Below are 18,896 nucleotides of genomic sequence, written 5' to 3'. Positions count from 1 at the left end.
CGGTAACTACCCCCCTCCTCAGGGTCCAGGGAGGGGGAGGAGGCGGGGGCGGGGGGGGGCGGTGAAGGAGCAGAAAGAATATCGTGTGGCCAGGGCTTTGGCAGAGCTTGCCTGTGACTTCACTTGCGGTCGTGAGAGTGATAGGCGGCGAAGGTGTGACAAGGCTTTCAACCTGTCCTGACCCCACAGCCGGCAGGGTAATTAGGGACCTCTCCGCCTCGGATTATGGCACTTCCATTTCCCAGGCTGCTCCATGTTATCTCCTAAGGTTACACTGCCACAGAATGAGTGAGCACGCACCCACCGAGCAAGCCCTCTGCCAGCGCAGGGGCTGAGCCCCCAGCAGAGCCTGGGGCTGCGGTGCCAACTTGTGGACCAACGCTCAGGTTACGAAAGGTGGAGTAAGCCCAGAGGGGTGTGCAACCCCACTCCCCATACCCTAGAGGTGAGGAAGGGCTGTGTGTGTGTGCCTGTCACCTTTGCTCCCCTGCTCTGCTTCATTCTAGGACAGACTCCATCCCAAGACCCTTCCCCCAACCCCCCCATCGTTGTCACTGCTATTATTAGGGTCACGTTGGGCCACTGGTGCTTCTCTAGTGGATCCAACAAAACAGGGCAATTAGAGCAACGCTTTCCACAGCTTCTACTTCACTGAGGACGAGCTCGAGTGACACAGCTCTGTGTGCAGACTCCAGGGGCACCCACGGTGCCGGAGCTGGAGGTGCAATGAGGAGGCACCTCCCTTCCTGCGAGCAGCACGCTCTGCTTCCTCCTGCAGCACATGCACAGCGGGAGCTGGTTTTCACACTTTTCCTGCATGTCTTTCTCACTTTGCTTTGTACCTATCCCAACCTGCCCCAGGCCCAGGATGCCTGACGCCTGGTCCCTGCTTCCCTTTTCCTATTTCTGTTTCCGGCATACTCTTTGAAGTTTCATCCTGGCCCCAGTTAGCATCCACTGGAGCACGCCGCCCCGGCTGCAGCGCAGTGAAATAAAATCTAAGCCATTGTTATTAAGTGAGCATTCCATCCAGTAAGGCCCCTCTTCTGTCCTCGTCATGCAGCACAGGGAAAGGAATCAGGCAAACAATGACCGCTCCACTCGGAATATCCAGATCCTCTGCCTTTTTCCCAACACACACGGCTACTGGCATGAGATACTCATGCTGCACCCACGTACGAGCCACCCGGGGTCGGGCAGCACGGGGCTCATGGGGACCTGGAGAGGCTCCCTCCAGGCTGTCAGAACACTGTCCTTCTGGAACGTCAGCGCAGGAGGCATCCTCCCTCCCACCGCCCCCTCCCCCACTTCAGATGCAAAGTGCACATATGGCTCATCTCCATCTTTGGGGGAGGTTCTGTCTCGAGTCCTCCCAAAGATTCAGATTGTATGACAAATCATGTTCTAGACTATCGTGGCGAGAATAGGGCCCGGGCATTTGCATCATTACCCCCAGACAACAGCTTCATTAGGCTGAAAGAGAGGTTTGCAGGGGCGCGGGCTCCGCACTGACCGGGGCCTCTCACTTCCCCATTGTCTGTGGGCTCCAAGGCTCTCGCTCCAAACCATATGGTCCATTTGGGTATCTCGCACTGCCTTCCAGGAAAAGCAGCCACGATGGGAAGCGCTTGGGGCAAGCCAGAGGCCTGCCTGCGCCATCCTAGGAGCGATGCTGCCCCAAAGCGAGGTCAACCTGGGCCACGAGAGAAAAACCACCAGAGATCAGAGCGGGCTGCAAAGAGCCATGTGTGGGACTGAGAAGGAAGAAGTAGGGCTCCTTAACCAGAGGGCAAGGCAGTCGACAGCCGTAGCATGGGCCCCTTCAGAGAGCATGCAACCCATTGTCCCGATGCTGTGTGATGGCGTTATCTCAGGTGAAGCCTGACAGCACCTTGTTATGGAGCGTGTAGGGGCAGCAGTATCTTCGATAAGGCCCCTTCTCAGTCCCCCAACTATGTGGAGACTCAAGGGCCCCACATTCCTGGTGCTTCTCCTTCGATGATGATAAGCAGACCCTCAACCTGGCAGGCTGGAGTCTGAGCCAGCCATTCCCCTGCCCCAGTCCCTGAGACCCCCGAAAACCAGGCTGTCCCTCTGAATAGGAGACCTTTGGGTCTGGCCGAAAGAGGCTGAGAGACAAGGCCATGTAGATGAGCCGCTGCCAATCACTGTCTCTTTAAAATCCCATCTCTTTGAAACTCCACTTTAACTCCAAGCTTTTGCAAGATTGCAAACAGGTGGAACGAAGCCCAGACGCCAGCACAGCCGCGTGGACTAGGTTCCCCAAGGAAGGGCGGGGGGAGCCAGTACCCCTGCCCAGGGGAAGCCCTGGCTGCCGCCTGGCGGTCCAGAGCCAGGGAATGGGCCGGGGTGGGCCTCACCCGCTGTTTCTTTAAGAGTAGGGGCAGAAAACAAACTCTCGTGGCACAGCACTTCCACTCCGCCAAGCGGGCGGATTAGGGTCAGGATTAACATTTTAAACTCACCAGACTTTCTGCCTCAAAGATCTCTGCGCGCTAATCGTATTACTATCCCCGGGATTACTGCTTTACTCGCCGCAGAACCGATTCTAAAACCGAATTGCTGAGAGTTCCCTCCTGTTTTCTCTCGGCTCCTTTTCGGGGGGTTGTGGCTTGCTAAGGAGACGACTTTTCAAGCCGACGCTCCCTCCATATTTCTCTCCTTCCTCGCGCCAGGCAGCGGGAAGAAGGCGGGCGACACGGTCCCTTTCTTCCCGCCCACGCCTGCTCCTAATTCCTGGTAATTTATCCCACATTAAAACTTCTTTAAGTCAGAATGGACAAGCATCAGCACCTGCTATGCAAATGCGGCCAAATCCAGCCCGGGCCGGGGGCGTGCGCGCCCGCCCGACCGCGAGCGGCCATTCAGCGCTCCCAAGGCGCCGGCGCGCCCTTCATATGGAAACCCGGCCGAGGGCCTGACAGATTGCGACGTGTTCCCCGGGCCGGGGGCGGGGGCCGGCCGGGGGCGGGGGGACCGAGGAACAGAACGCCCTCCCGCCTGGAAGACGCCCCAGCGGGGACGGCCGGCCCTCCCCCGCGGGTTTTCTCCGCTCCTCTTTCTTCTTGGACCCATCTTTTATGACCTGCCTTCTGGTTGGCCCTATTTTAATGCCAGCATCTCTTTCCGCCGACGTCGTCCTAATTCTCCAGGAGACCGTCTGAAGGGTCCTCACCGGATCTGGGGGCTCACGCAGCTGCGCAGGCGCAGTGGTGGCGGCGGGGGAAGGTGGGGGCGCGGCGCCGACCTTGCCAGGGGCTCTGGGGCGGGCTAGGGAGGGGACAGGTGGTCGCCTTGGGGCCGGGAGCCAGCCCCAGGGCCAGGCGCGGCGCGGCGGGCCTGCCGGATGACAAGGATTAGTTGGATGGGGACCTTTGAAGCCATGTCTCCCCTCACGTGGCCCGCGGCCGCGGCGCAGTTGTCTCTCGTGAGGCCCTAATCCGCTCACGCGGCTCGGGCGGCGCTCAGAGGGCCGAGCAGGCAGCGGGAGGTCGTCCGTCGAGGAGCGCGCCCCCGCCAGCCCCGCGCGCCCCCGCCGCTCCGCGCGGCTCCCAAGTCCCGCGCGCCGCAGCGGCGCCAGGGTTGCAGGTGCGGGGCGCGGGGAAGAAGACCCCCTTCTTCCAACCAAGGGGTCTTTATTTGTGGCTCCATGAAAGACGTCGAGGAAGGCCGGCTGTCCCGGGCTGCAGCCGACCCGCGGCGGCCGCGACGGCGGCGGCGGCGGCGAGGGTGGGGGGCGCGGGCGCGGCCGGCGTCCCAAAGAGATGCAAAGCGATCAATACATTGTTCGCCGCCGCCGCCCGCTTGCTCCGGCCCTTGGGGGCATTGAAAATGAGGCGCTTTCTTCCCCCCTTTAACTCGAGGGGAGTACCAATAATTCATGTATGTTATAATTCTTCACTGCCCCTAGGTAGTCTGGGAAAACGGGAAGAAAAGAAAATGCCAGAAAGTTATGGTAAAACTTAAGATGCGGCCGAAGTCGCTTTCTTTGCCCCTGCTGCGAGTGTTTGAATAAGAAGAATGCTCCTGGACTGTAACAAGCAAAAAGAATGAAGAAGACAAAAGATTTCCAGAAAAAGGTTTAGCTAGAAGACAAGGCAAGTGAAACTGAAAGGAGAAAAAAAGCATTTACAATGGAACAATAAGTGTACTAATCGCTTTGATATATTATACAAGCCCAAAGACCCAAAACATTGTGTAATTATTTATAAATGACTTCTCCACTCCTGTGTATAATGCGGAGGAAAGAATAAAACGGCAGGCTACTCTCTAAACTATTTCTAAATAGACCTGGTTCAAAAGAAGGCAGAAGTGTTTGAAATAAAATAATTAATGGTGGATTTTATGGTTGTCTCATTAAAACATTTTAATTACTACAAACAAAATGCATTTGTGTTCGAACCCAACGTGACTTTATGTCACTGAGCGTCAAGGTAGAGAAAGGCAAAAGGCAAACACGCCAAGTGCTTCTCCGTTCTCTGTGCTGATCTCTGAATTCTCTCCTGAAAAACTGAGGGGTAAATTCCATTAGAATGAATTTCACTGCGATGTCTTTTGTACACTCGGAAGAAAACACACTCAACACATCACACAGTTTTCCCACACTTGACTCCCAAGCGTCTTGGTGGGGCGGGGTGGGGGGTGCTTTTCACCTCTACTCTTCAAAATCATGAAGCGGACAAAAATGAAACTGCTCAGCAAAATTAACTCTGGCTTTAGTAATATCCTGTGGCAGGTGCAGCCTGGATTTGGGGAGCTAAATCAAGCGATGGGGACAGCAGGGGCTATGGGGTGTGTGTGTTTGTTTATCTGAGCCCAGAAGATTTGACTTCAAGAAATCTACAAAAGCAAAACCCAGAGGCTTTGAAGGAGGTTCTGGGCTGATGGGTAGCCCCAAGCAGATGATGTGAAAAGGACCGCAGGCCTCAGAGCTGAGGGGGGGTGGTGGGGGTGAGCACCTTCTGCCTGTCCCTCTTCATTTCAGGGCCCGAACCCTTGCGGCCCCTCCCTGCACAAGGGTGCACACCCCCTCCGCCTTCCCCACTCTAGGTTGGGCACAAAAAGGGCATTGTTTCACCCAAGACTGGCCCTAACTAAAAACACACTTCAAACCTGGGGCCACCCCAAGGCCCGTGTTGTCCCCCTGCCCCCACCCCACCCCCACACAGGCTGGAGGACTCACCCCATTGAAATTGGAAAGCTTCTTGTGGAAAGAATTTACGGGGCTACAGAGTTGGCCAGTGTATCTTTGGAAGGCGTTTCTTCCCAGTGTATCTTTGGAGGGCATTTCTTCTGGGCACTAGAATGAAGTAGATTTGCACCAGGACTTTGCCTGGAGGCCAAGACTCACCCCACATGTAGGCAAATTGGACGCAACCAAACACATCAGTGCACAATGCCCAAGACTATTCAAGCAGACATCTCTGAGGTGGGAGACGCATACAGCCGGCACTGTATTTAGCAGGGCAGGAGCCGAGGGGGCCTCCACGGATTTCTGGAAACCATGGATAATTTGCCATTTTCCTTGCTCTGTCACTGAAAGACCCCTCTGTTTCCCCCTCCTGCCTTGTCCCCCCCCTCCTGCCCCCCCCTTCCACAACTGTCATGGGTCATCAGCAAAGAAAATAGGGAATTGTTTCTCCTTTCCACTCCCCCCACCCCACCCTGCTTCTCTCAGATGGAAACGCATCTCTGCGGGTGTATTTAACCGCCTGAAAGGGGCACTGCGCACCTCTGGGGCCCACGCCGTCCTTCATCCCGTCCTCTCTCAAGGAGCTGCACCTTTTCTTCCTTTTTTCTAAAAAGACTTGGATGTTTTCATTCCAAAATGCCACCCACGAAACCAATGCCGTCCCTCCCCCCAGGTAGCTCCAGAAAGCAGAGAATGGTGGAAATTGAGCCATTTTGTTTAGAAACGGGGGGCCCTCTGCACAGCTTTACTTTGTGAAAGATTCCCATCAAGGCTGCCCCTGTGAACATGGGCACTGCCAGGGGCCTAAGGAACTCACGGCCATGCACGGCCCGTGCCCAAACCCAGAGTGGTTTAGTGAGGTGCCAGCATCCACCTCTCGAGTGGTAAGCTGGCTCTGCCAGCTCAGGCGCCCTGTGACAAAAGAACTTTGCCTGTAACCTCGCAACATTCAGATGCAGGTAGGTGCCACAGCGCTCTTAACATGCTGTCTAACCAAGTGCAGTGGATGGGAATGACCCGTCTTAGCGAAAGCAGTTGGTGGGGGCGGGGGGGTGGTGGTTCCCTTCGTGGCTTAGCAGAAACCAATCCGACTTATCTGACTGGTATCCATGAGGACACAGGTTCAGTCTCTGGGTTAAGGATCCGGTGTTGCCGTAAACTATGGTATAGGTTGCAGATACAGCTCGGATCTGGTGTGGCTGTGGCTGTGGTGTAGGCCGCTGGCTGCAGCTCCAATGTGACCCCTAGCCTGGAACCTCCATATGCCTTGGGTGTGGCCCTAAAAAGAAAAGGGGGGGAGCATGAAATGTCATGGCATCCTTCCTGCCTCCAGCAAAGGCAGATTACCACCCCAGCACTTGTAACTACAGGACACTCGCCCTCAGCCTGATTCCTGTTACAGCATCGCAACAGAGAGTTTACTCGCCCTTGGGCTTATGTGTTTATGACAACTCAAAGGGAGGATGGCAAGGGGGCCATGTGGCTCCGACTCACGTCCTCAAAAGGGCCTGAGAGCTGTGGGTACTAACTCCAAGCGAAGTGTACACGTGGCCACTGAGGCACGGATGAGCTGGGGAAGAAGACGGGCAATGGCTAATTTAAATCTGATCCATGCCTGAATTTTCACGCCTAGAGGCACTCTAATTTGATGTTCACTTAAAATCCAGAAATTGTCTTGGGAACAGCATGGACTGCTTTGTATTTTTATGTACTGAGCACATTAATCTATTACATGTAAACATTTATGACTTGCCACTATTTTCTCCTCTTTTGGCCTTTCTTTTTTTTTTCTTTCGGTCTTTTTAAGGGCCGCACCCATGGCATATGGAGGTTCCCAGGGAAGGGGTCAAATCAGAGCTATAGCCTCTGGCCTATACCACAGCCACAGCCACTCCAGATCCGAGCCACATCTGTGGCCTACACCACAGCTCATGGCCACACCGGATCCTTAACACATTGAGTGGGGCCAGGGATCGAACCTGCATCTTCATGCATACTGGTCAGATTCATTTCCACTGATCTGCGTCGGGAACTCCTGGCCTTTCGCCACCTAAAAACATACATATACCAAGAATCTCAAAGACTCTGGAAGCATCGGATGACTCACTCAACCCTGAGTGCCTCTCTCTCCCATCTCTGCAGAAAGCTTTTCCTTCATCTGTATGTTGACTCCGAAAAGTCCTTGAATAAGTAACTGAAATCACCTCTCTGCTGCTTCCACAAGTGATCTTGAGTTAGACGTCCAGAGGCTCCCTGAACAGGTGTGCCCCTTCTGGTGTACCCCTGCACGCCTTTCCAGGGTCCTCCCCTCCCCTCAGTCCCCCATTGTCAGGCAGGAAGGCAAAGCCACAGGAGGAGCCCCGGGCTTGGCAGCACTTGGAGCTCCTGTGGCTGACACGGGAGCCCTTGCAATCAGCCTGAAGGGCTTAGGCAAGCACAGGAGAGGAGGGTGACCCAAAAGCAAGGTATGGATTCTGGTATGGGGGGCAAACAGAGGCTCGAGGTATCAGTCAGCTACTACTTTAGGATGTGGTCCAGATTACCAGAGATCCTGATTCTTGGCATCTGGCGGGCGGCGGGGGGGCATCATTACTGCCACTTCAGGTGACCACAATGGCAGTACCTCTGGCTGAATCCAGACCCTTGGAACATCTGTACTCCCCACCTCTGCCCCTCACCCCCCCCACACATCGGCAGCTGGATGGACCACACATCACTCAGCCAGAACACCTGGCTCAGCCCTTGCCACCTCGGCATCTGCTGCGGTTGGATCTATTACATGCCCACGTCACATCCTATTGTGTTCTGGGAAAGAGGGCTTCCACAGATGCATCCTACACTAGGCTTCAAGGGATTGGGGCGGGGGCGGCGGGGGGTGGGGAGCTGCAGTGGGAGAAATTTTTATGTCCTGCAACAAGGATATATGCCCTCCTGGCAGAGGCCTGGCTGTTTTCTCTCAAAGAGAAAAAGCTCTGAGCCTCAGAGACGACAGGTCTGAGCCTAAGCCACCATCTCATTTTCATTTTCCCAGGGCTCAGCTCCAACTCAGAGGGTCCGTTGTAGGAAGGGCCCCCAAGTCTCAGATGCCTTCATTCAGAGCACAGGGGTCAGGCACTCATGTCCGGAGAGGAGCGGCCACATGCACTGCCCCAGCCAGGAGCAGACAGGGCAAGGCTAAGATGCCTGCCTGCTCCAGTCAGTAAGGCTCCAGCAGAGGAGGGGGCTGAAGGCAGGAGAGAGCCCAGAGCCACTGCTAGTTCCTAAGCTACCTCTGGGCACATGTGAGCAAAGCACACGTCTTAGGCAGATGCAGTTGCACATCAGGGTGCATGGGTTGGCAGGTGGTAGAGAGGCTAGATTTTATTTTTGTTTTTTTGGCCTTGCCCAGGCCAGGGTTCAAACCCAGTACCACAGCAATGATCCGAGCTATGCAGTGATGCCAGATTCTTAACCTGCTGAGCTACCGGGGAACTCTGAGAGGCTAGATTTTAGCCCCCACTTGTCCTGGATGCCCTTGTGAAGCCAACCACTGGAACAATTTTGACAACCCTGTTCAGAAAGAGCAGCAGGAGGAGGAGACAGAGAGAAAGAAGCAAAAGCCCCCATGGCCATTCAAGGCCCATTACAACTGCCGCTACCCTCTTCCTGCTAGGCCGCCACAGAAGCCCCATCCAGACTGGCTGTCACAGGCATCCCTACCCCTGCCTTCTGCCTAAATTGTCCATTTACTTCGCATCTACCCCTCAAGGACGTCTCAGGTCCCCCTCTGCCAGGAAGCCTTCCCTGACCACCCCCTTCCCGTTAGAGGGCACACGATGCTCTTCAGATCGGTCCCCTTAGGGGGAACCTCTTTCCACCAGTGGCAGGTCACCTTTCTGTGGCCACATCTTTCCTGCCCCAAGACTGTAGGGCTCCCTGACTCTCCACGGAGCACCTGGCACCAGGTGGCATGTAGTAGGTGCTCACTGTGTATTTACTGATTGATTGTGATCCAAAATCCTGAATGGGGGCTGCAAAGACTCCTGAGTCTGGTCCTGGAGAGCTGGAGAAAAGACCTCCGCATCTGCTGCCCCCATTTCCCACGGATGAGGTGCAGGGAATGATGAACAGACTCCAAGGGTTCTGACAACCTTGAACCCTAGGCTGACGAGGCTCAGCACCCACGGTGCCCACCAACCAAGTCTTCGTCCATGTTACCCCAGGGTCTAGCACAGCGCTTGGCCTAGAATCAGTAAGCAATACATTTTATGGGTTGCCTCCATCTCTATGCTTCGGCATCCGTTGCGTTCAATGTGGTGCCTTATTTAAAAGGTCTACTAGGGGGGTGCCAGTGCCAGCAAAGGGAAGGTTGGAGAACCAGGCTTAGAACATGGGGGCAGGGGGTGGGTAGGATGGCACAGGACCACAGCTGAAGGCAGGCCCAGGGAAGAGCTAGGTCAGGATACCCCTGGCTCCTGGCTACCAGTGCCACCAGGAGCCACTGCCTCCCAGGTTGCTTCCACAACACAAGTGTATTCGGAACTGACACCAGCTCAGAGCCTAAGTTCCAAGTGGACATGCATTTAACCACTTAAGTCACATGGCCACATACCAAATGCCAAGAATGGGGAGAGAGGGCTGTTCACACATTCAAAGTCCTCAGAAGGAAGGCTCTTCAGGTGCAAGACAGACAAGAAATGACAAGTAGACGCTCCGATGCCTCTGTTCCCTTGACCAAACAATCTCTCTTCCAGAAAGGTGGAAAAGAAGCTGTCATATGTGGAAGACTGGCTCCCCAAAAGATATGTCCACCTGGAACCCAAGAACGTGAACTTATTTGGCATAAAGGTCCTTGAAGCTGGATGAAGGAAAGGATTTCAAGATGAAATCATCCTGGAGAGAGGTGAGCCCTCAATCCAATGACAAGTGAGCTTACAAGAGGCAAAAAGGAAGACAGAGCAGAAATATGCAGAGAATGAAGTTGTGCAGCCAGTTGCCAAGAACCCCCAGAAGATACAAGAGGCATTGAATGGACTTTCCCTCAGAGCCAAACACACACACACACACACACACACACACACACACACACACACACACGTCAACCCTTCTGATGCCTTCATTTCTGACCTCTGGCCTCCTCAACTGTGAGAGAATATCTGTGCTTTTAAGACCCCTAGTTTGCGGGAATTTATTACAGCAGTCTCAAGAAAATGATACAGGAGTTCTTGTGGCGCAATGGGATTGGTAGCGTCTTGGGAACGCTGGGACGAGGGTTCAATCCCCAGACCAGGACAGCGGGTTAAGGATCTGGCCTCGCTGCTCAGATCTGATCCTGGCCAGGAAACTCCTTATGCTGCAGGGCAGCCAAAATGGATAAGAAAGGGATGGAGGGAGGGAGGAAATGCTACCAGGATCCAGAGGTGTTATTGAGCGGAGGCTGGTGGAACATGCTGGGGCCATGGGGATGCGGACGCAGGGAGAGAGAAACAAGGTAAGAAGCAGAGTGAGGTCCCGGCTCTCGCAGGCACACAACAAATGCCAGTGGCCCTTGGGCTTCTTGAGATGCCCAGTATTACCTACCAGTTTCCCTGTCTTGCCAAAGCTGATTAAAGTCACTTCCGAGGAGTTCCCATCGTGGCGCAGTGGTTAACGAATCCGACTAGGAACCATAAGGTTGCAGGTTTGCTCCCTGGCCTTGCTCAGTGGGTTAAGGATCCAGCATTGCCGTGAGCTGTGGTGTAGGCTGCAGACGTGGCTTGGATCCTGCGTTGCTGTGGCTCTGGCGAAGGCCAGCGGCTATGGCTCCGATTCGACCCCTAGCCTGGGAACCTCCATATGCTGCGGGAGCAACCCAAGAAATGCCACAAATAAATAAATAAATAAATAAAGTCACTTCCGAGACTTCTGGCAGACCTGTTAGTTGGAGCCCTGGTATATGACCACATACAGGCTTCCCCCCCTGGGCTGGGAGTACATGTGGGGAGCAGAAGGAGGAAGGGAGGACTGAGCCCCATCTACTGAGCCAGGAGACAAGCACTGGTCAGCCAGCCAGGAAGGACTCTGCCTCCAGACAGCATCCAAGCAGAAGAGGACAATGTCCCAAGCAGAGTCGGCTCTGAGGACAGCAGGTCAGGCACCAGGCCTGAGGCCACCACTGAAGCATCATGGGAAGGAGGCTGAAAGATGCTGAAAGGTGTTGATTTTGTTTTTAACCTCACACCTCTATAATCTGGTGCTGTTCTGTAGTGGCTGTTTTCCCCTAAGCACAAAGTGGGGTGTGTCTGGGTCTCTACTGCTCCAGAGTGAGCCTAGGGGACCCCAAAGAAGCCTCTCTGACAGGTGGGTGGGAACCTTCTGCTGGGACAGGGCTTTACATCACGAAGGGGAAGCAGGGGGTGGGGAGAGTGTGCACAGAGGCGTGTTTGCTACCCTCTCTCCAGGGCCAAGAAAGCTTCGGAGGCTCTGGAACCTGAGGGGAGCTCGGAGGCTACAAGCATCGCTGGCAAAGGCGCAGCACCAACACGGGTACAACGGGAGCAAAGGCAAAGCCTCGGGGAGGGAAGGGATTTCATTTGCCCCTGTTACTTGAACAGTCTTGGGACAGTGCTGGAGGGTAGAGGGGGGCCGGAGGGTTAGGGGGCTTCGGCCAAAGCTCTACCCAACTTGGGAATCTATTCCTTTACTTTCCGCTCCCCCACGCACGCCCCCCTCGCGGCCCAAGGTGAAGGTCCGCAGACCCATTCCCTCATTTCTTCACCAATCTGGGCAGGTCAGGGACGCCTAGCTCTGCTCTCTGCCCTTTGGGCCTCACCTGGTTACTCTCCGATCTTTGTAAAGAGGGTTTTTTCCTGGGTTCCCAGGGCGCTGCATCTGGCTGCCGATGGTTCATCAGGCCCTCGGTTACTCAAAGTGCCTTGTCAAGGGTCTCAGGCACATCATCTCACCTTACGCTCTACAGGGTAGACTTGTGCCCCATTCTACAGATGAGAAAACTGAAGTCAAACCACTAGCCCAAAGTCGCGCAGCCTCTCAGCAGCTGGAGCAGGGAGGGAACCCAGGCTCCCGGAGGCTGCAGGTTTCCAGGACTCGCTGTCCAGCTCACACTTTCCGGCCAGTGCTCCGCCTCCGCATCCCACCCCAGCGAGGGGCACCCGGCCCGCCCCGGAGGAGCGTGCCTGGGCCGCTAATCGCCCGCGGCCCCCGCCCCCGTTTCACAGCCTGGAGATGCCCTGGCAGGTTTAGCCCGGAGACCGCTCCGGGCTGCGCGACGCCGCCGATTGGCCCGCGGTAATTACGGGCACGCTCCGGGCGGGGGGAGGGGCGGGGTGGCCCCCCGCGAGCATAAATTATGCAAATACCCGGGCGCCGCACGGGGCTGACCTGCCGCCAGGCTCTATTCACTGGGGCTGCCTCGGGGGCGGAGGTGGCTAGGGAGGGGGGCGCCCATTGTTGCGCCTAATACTTAAGGGGTCCTGAGGCCGGTCGTGTGCCACTCTCGGTACTCACACGAGCTGATCTGATCGCTGGCGAGATCACTCGGGAGACCGGCGGGAGCGTGGCCCCTGCCGGAAAGAAGCTGAGGCCAAGTTCCCGGTGCGCCGCTGAGCCCTTCCAGGCCTCGGCGCCTGCAGCGGCACAGAGTAGGCCCAGGCCGTTCGGAACGTAAGTGCGCCCCGGCGGCCCTGCCCTCGGCCCTGGCTCCTGCCCCCTAAGTGCCCTCTTATCTGTCTGTCGGTCTTGCACAACGCCGCGATGCCAGCCCCTCTGGAGACCTGTATCTCGGACCTCGACTGTGCCAGCAGCGGCGGCAGCAGCACCAGCGACCTGTCCGGCTTCCTCACCGACGAGGAGGACGGTGCCAGGCTCCAGCCCTCCGCGTCCGCCTCGGGGCCGCCTGTGCCGGCCCGCAGGGGCGCACCCGGGATTCCGGTCACATCAGACACTCCTCGGGCCCAGGACGATGAGCAGGAGAGGCGGCGGCGCAGGGGCCGCGCACGGGTGCGCTCAGAGGCGCTGCTGCACTCGCTGCGCAGGAGCCGGCGCGTCAAGGCCAACGACCGCGAGCGCAACCGCATGCACAACCTGAACGCGGCGCTGGACGCGCTGCGCAGCGTGCTCCCCTCCTTCCCAGACGACAGCAAGCTCACCAAGATCGAGACGCTGCGCTTCGCCTACAACTACATCTGGGCTCTGGCCGAGACTCTGCGCCTGGCCGACCAGGGACTGAGCGGGGGCGGTGCCCGGGAGCGCCTCCTGCCGCCTCAGTGCGCCCCCTGTCTCCCGGGGCCCCCGAGCCCCTCCAGCGACGCGGAGTCCTGGGGCTCCGGCGCCGCTGCCTCCCCCTGCGCCGCTGCCGCCTCGCCACTCTCTGACCCCAGTAGCCCCGCGGCGTCCGAAGACTTCACCTATGGCCCCGGCGACCCGCTTTTCTCCTTTCCAGGCCTGCCCAAAGACTTGCTCCACACGACGCCCTGTTTCATCCATTACCACTAGGGCCCCTTTTGAATACCGTTACTTTCCCGCTCCCCAGTAGATGGGGGCCCAGCTGTGGCCTCGGGGTCCCTGTCCAGGCGGAGGGAGGAAACGGGAGCTTTAAGGGGACAGGAGATACCTGAGCCGCTTGTCAGGTCGCTGCACCCTCGCAGGGGCTACCCCTTGGTCCGCTTCTCCAGCCCTCCGCCCGGGGCCCCTCCTGCCCGCCCCTAGACGGCCTATCCTTTTGCACTTTCGGAACTCCACAAAACCTCCTTTGTGGCGGGCTCAGAGCTGACCCCAGCCACCACTTCAGTGTGATTTAGAAAAGGGACAGATCAGCCCCTGAAGTCGAGGTGAAAAGTCAATTTTACAATTTGTAGAACTCTAATGAAGAAAAATGAGCATGAAAATTCGGTTTGAGCCGGCTGACAATACCATGAAAAGGCTTAAAAAGGAGAGACAAGGAGTGGGCTTCATGCATTATGGATCCCGACCCCCACCACTGCAGGCTTGCTGGAGGAAGAACCCCAGACTCTTGCGTAGCTATTCAGGCACCGGGCTGGAGAGTACTTTAATTTATTCAAGATGCTTCATTCATATGAAAATGTATTTTTGTACATAAAGAGTTTATTCTATTATTATGAGCTATCAAAGTTTACATTTTTGTACTGCAGATGTTTCATGTAAATAAATCCAAATAAAAAAGATAAGAAGTCACCAAGTTTCTTGCTTACGGTTGGGGCTTTTCTTCCTTTCCCCTGGCTGGGGCTTTTCTTCCTTTCCCCTGGCTGCTCACCCCCTAAAGTGAAACACTATCCGCAACCACCTTCAAACCTCCAGTCCTGTTTCAAAAATAATCAGAAAATAAAATGCCCCTGATTTCCACCCAGAACTGGATCAAAACAGACCAGGGCATTTGAGATCTATCATTTCCTTGGGCCTTGTCAATGCAAGGGAGACCTTTCAGGCTCCCCATAAGCCAATTAGGACTTTTTAGTGGGGAATTAGCCCCGGATATGCAGCTACCTGTAGAGGTGGGGCGGTGGGAGAGTCTTTCTTTTGAGAAACTCCACATCAGCTGGCTCTGTGTTTCAAAGAGAGGGGATTAAAAAGATCAATAGTGTGACCACTGGCTACAAGTCCCAGTGACAGGTGGGCCCAGGCTGAGCAAGCAGAAGGGTCCGCGCCTAGAACAGCCTCTTTAGAGGGGGAAATTGATTTGTAAACAATGCCTCCGAACTGTTCCCTGAAACTGGGATCGCCCTGATGGGGAGGTGCCGGTGTGGTGTCCCTGGATGGCTGTGAGGCTGCCAAAATTGGGAGTCAGGGTGTCTGCACTTCTCCCACACTCCCCCCGCCCCCCACCCCACAACACACCGTGCCCACGAGATCCACAGAGGGGGACATGGGGTGGGGACTCAGTCGTGGTTTGCTCAGCGAACCAGGGGCAAGAGCCAAAGCTTTCATTTGCTGCCAGAGAAATCGGCCGCCCAAACTCAGTGGGGAATTTTCTGGCGGCAGAGTGTTTGTCTGCTGTCCGACAATCAGCTAACAGCACTGGCCAGCAGCGGCGTTTGTGTGAAATCTCGAAAAGTGGATAATTATAAGAGATAGTTCCTATAATGCAGTTGCTACCTGTTCCCCCAGCTCATAAGTGACCCCACATTAAGACCCATTTTTTTTTCTCATTGGGTTTCCCCTTTTCATGAATATGGTCATTTAGTGGAAGGAGGCAGAAAGGGGGTTAGGAAAATGGTATTGTACAGTGTTAGAGAAATCCTATCTGTTTAGGAGGTGAATAGAAGCAGAGGCCCAGCAGTAGGGCCCCTGGTAGCATCTTCTCCTGCGGAAGCCTTTTTCCTCCTCATACGCATGCCCTGAGATAAGCCGAATCCTCTGCGCCAGATGCTGGGTGCCCCCCAGGAGTCACTGCCAAGTCCAGCCATGGTCAAGGAGCTCCCTTTCAGATAAAAAGACTCCCTTCCAGAAGTTGGAAGCTTTCTCTAACTATCTTCAGAACAGAGACAAAGAGACTTCCAGGAACGTCTTCGGAAGTTGTGAGGGCTCAGAACAGAGTTGCTTCTGCTAAAAACTCCAAGGAAACAACTTGTCTCCTGAATGACCCTACGGGGCCCTGCTCCATTGTCTGTCTCAGAATTAATTCGCTCTCCCAGCTTTGCATTTTCCGAGAGCAAAAGACACAAGCGATCTGCATCAGCTTCTCTGCTCTCCCATGCATAGGATGCTCAGAAGTGCCTCCCACCAGCCTTCTGAGGGGCTCGGGTAGGGTCTGCAAGAAAGCAGGTCCCCTATGGACACAGCTCATGGTGTAGGTGCACGTGTCTGGGCCAGAGAAAGAGAACAGCTAATGCACATCCATGTCCCAAAGCTTGTGGGGAGACTACCAGCAAACAAACATCCAGCACATTGCATGCATCCTGGAGCCAAGGGCGGCAGCAGGAGCTTTGTCTCCTACAGCTGCCTCAAGCCAGCACTGCAAACAGAAAATGCCACTACCCGCAGGACTGCAGCAAACCACACTCCCAACTCTGTTACCAAAACAGGCTCACAACTCCAGGTACAGAGCCCAGAGCACCTTCCACCTAAAGAAACATCTTTAATGTCAGTTTCTGGGGTGAGTCTCCACCCTGCCAGTTAACACTGTCCATTCTTCCATGGAAGCAAATCTCTAGGCAGCCTTTGTAGCCCCGGAATAAGAGAAAGAAGGAAACTGATTGAAAATGCTTATCCCGGGGTTCCCTCTGTGGCACAATGGGACCAGGGGTGTCTCTGCAGAGCCATGACATAGGTTCGATTCCCAGCCCAGCACAGTGGGTTAAAGGATCTGGCAGTGTAGCATAGGTCACAAAGCAACTGTGACTCAGATTTGATCCCTGGGAACTTCATATGCCATGGCGTGGCCAAAAAAAAAAAAAAAAAAAAAAAAACCTGGTGTTTCCTTCAAGGCTCAGTGGTTCACGAACCCAACTAGTATCCATGACGATACAGGTTTGATCCTTGGGCTTTCTCAGTTTGAGGATTCGGTGTTGCCACAAGCTATGCTCTAAGTTGAAAATGTGGCTCCGATCTGGCATTGCTGTGGCTCTAGTGTACGCCAGCAGCTATAGTTCTGATTTGACCCCTAGCCTGGGAACCTCGGTATGCTGCAGGTGTGCCCCTAAAAAAGACAAAAAGACAAAAAAAGAAAAAGAAACTAATTGCTTATCCCCAGCTCACTGGCTCCGTGAAGGCAGGCTGGGGTTACTAGAGTATTCTAATCAATTACAGAGCATAGAACATTTAGAAAAACTTATTTCTCCCCTACCTGACTCTGTCTATTTGCTTCTGTGACATGGTAACACATGTGTATTTTTACACTCTGTTTCCAAGTCTTGGAGAAACCAGGTCAGGGGAGATGGGGACGACAGAGCTAAAGGAAGCATGTCACTCAGCCTCTTGTTTCTTTACTGACTCACACGCCCTGCTGTGTGCTGAGCACCATTCTAGGCACTGAACTGACCAAGACAAAGCCCTCGCCCCAAATCAACGTATGACAGATGGCGGTAAGTGTAGACGAAGACGGAATGCCAGGAGTTTCCTTCATGGCTCAGCAGTTAACAAACTCAACTAGCATCCATGAGGACGCAGGTTCGATCCCTGGCCTCACTCAGTGGGCTAAGGATCTGGCATTGCTGTGGCTGTGGTGTAGGCTGGCAGCTGCAGCTCTGATTCGACCCCTAGCCTGCGAACCTCCACATGCCGCGGGTGCGGCTCTAAAAAGCAAAAAAAAAAAAAAACAAAACTAGAGAGAGAGAGAGAAAGAGATGGAATGCCAGCATGGATGGGAGGCTGCTCTTTTAGAAAAGACGACCAGGGAAGGGCTTCTGATGCAGCAACATTGGGGCAGAGGCTGAAATGCGGAGGGAAGGAGCGAGCCTTGGCAGTATCTGGAGGGAAGCAGCCCAAGGAGAAGGACCTCGAGGGGAAAGCCCTGCCATGCACCTTGTGGGAGAAGAATAAGGAGGCTGACATACTGGAGCAGAGGGCATGAGGGGGCAAGGCTGGAGACAGATGCGGGCAGTGCAAATCGGGATTTTTTCCCTCAAAGCAGTTGAAGGGTTGAAAGAAGAGTGTTGTGAATTGACTTATATTCGTAGAGGCCACACCGGTTGTTACAAGGATAGCAGGGCTTAGGGGCCAGTGCGGGAGCAGAGACCCCTAGGAACTAAGTATCTGCACACTGTCCTGTAAATAGTCCTGAAAGACAGGCTTACTGTGCTAGCAGTGGTTAAGAGTGGTCAGGAGAAGGACAACTTTTGAAAAGGGAAACAATAGGAGTTCCTGTCGTGGCGCAGCAGAAACGAATCTGATTAGAAACCATGAGGTTGCGGGTTCGATCCCTGGCCTCACTCAGTGGGTTAAGGATCCAGCATTGCCGTGAGCTGTGGTATAAGTCAAAGACGTGGCCTGGATCTGGCATTGCTATGGCTGTGGTGTTGGCCAGAGGCTACAGCTCCAATTAGACCCTGAGCATGGGAACCTCCATATGCCTCTGGCATGGCCCTAAAAGGACAAAAGACAAAAAAAGAAAAAGAAGAAAAAAAGAAAAAGGAAACAATAGAATTTATTTTCAGGGGCAAAAGAGGGAAATTAAGGAAAACTTCAAGGATTTGGGTCAGGAACACTGAGCACACAGAACCCTTCCCTACAAGTCTTCTACAAGTGGTCAGTTTTGCCTGAAACTGTTCATTTTAGCACCCAAAGCAAAGATGGAAACGAGTGCAGTGTCCATAAGATAAAGACAGGTTGCCACTCAAGATGACTATAGCTTTTTCTGGCCTCAGGGCCTAAGAGAAATGTCTCAAGAGAAAACTTCTAGCGGGGGTAGGGACAAAGGACGCATGATGTCACCATTATCAACGCCATCATACCGGCTAACTCTTACCTAGCTCGTGCCTGTGTTCTCCGCTCTCCCTAAACACACTACACATATTAATTCATTTAATGTTCACAACCCAGGAGGTTGATGATATCCTTATCTCCATTTTACAGATGAGGAAACTGAAGCGCAGAGAGGTCAAATGACTTTCCTAAGACCACACAGCTAGTAAGCCGTGAAGGTGGGATTCGAACCTGGAAGGGCTGGCTCCAGCACGTCTGCTGCTGCTTATATTGTCTCTCTCGGAATGAAAAATGAAACACGGCTAAGCAAAAAGCATCACGGGCCACA

The 18,896-nt window shown here is 54.5% G+C and overlaps 1 protein-coding gene across 1 annotated transcript; it reads left to right on the top strand.

The window, feature by feature from the left end:
• Nucleotides 12,839-16,535, top strand: NEUROG1 (neurogenin 1). Its single transcript, XM_021084780.1, has one exon. The coding sequence runs from the start codon at nucleotides 12,944-12,946 to the stop codon at nucleotides 13,682-13,684; it is 741 nt and encodes a 246-aa protein (XP_020940439.1). The 5' UTR covers nucleotides 12,839-12,943; the 3' UTR covers nucleotides 13,685-16,535.

This window comes from Sus scrofa, chromosome 2, assembly GCF_000003025.6.
Source record: "Sus scrofa isolate TJ Tabasco breed Duroc chromosome 2, Sscrofa11.1, whole genome shotgun sequence".
Taxonomy (NCBI): Eukaryota; Metazoa; Chordata; class Mammalia; order Artiodactyla; family Suidae; genus Sus; species Sus scrofa.
Note: the sequence above shows the minus strand (reverse complement) of the source record. Positions and strands in the feature narration are given on the sequence as shown.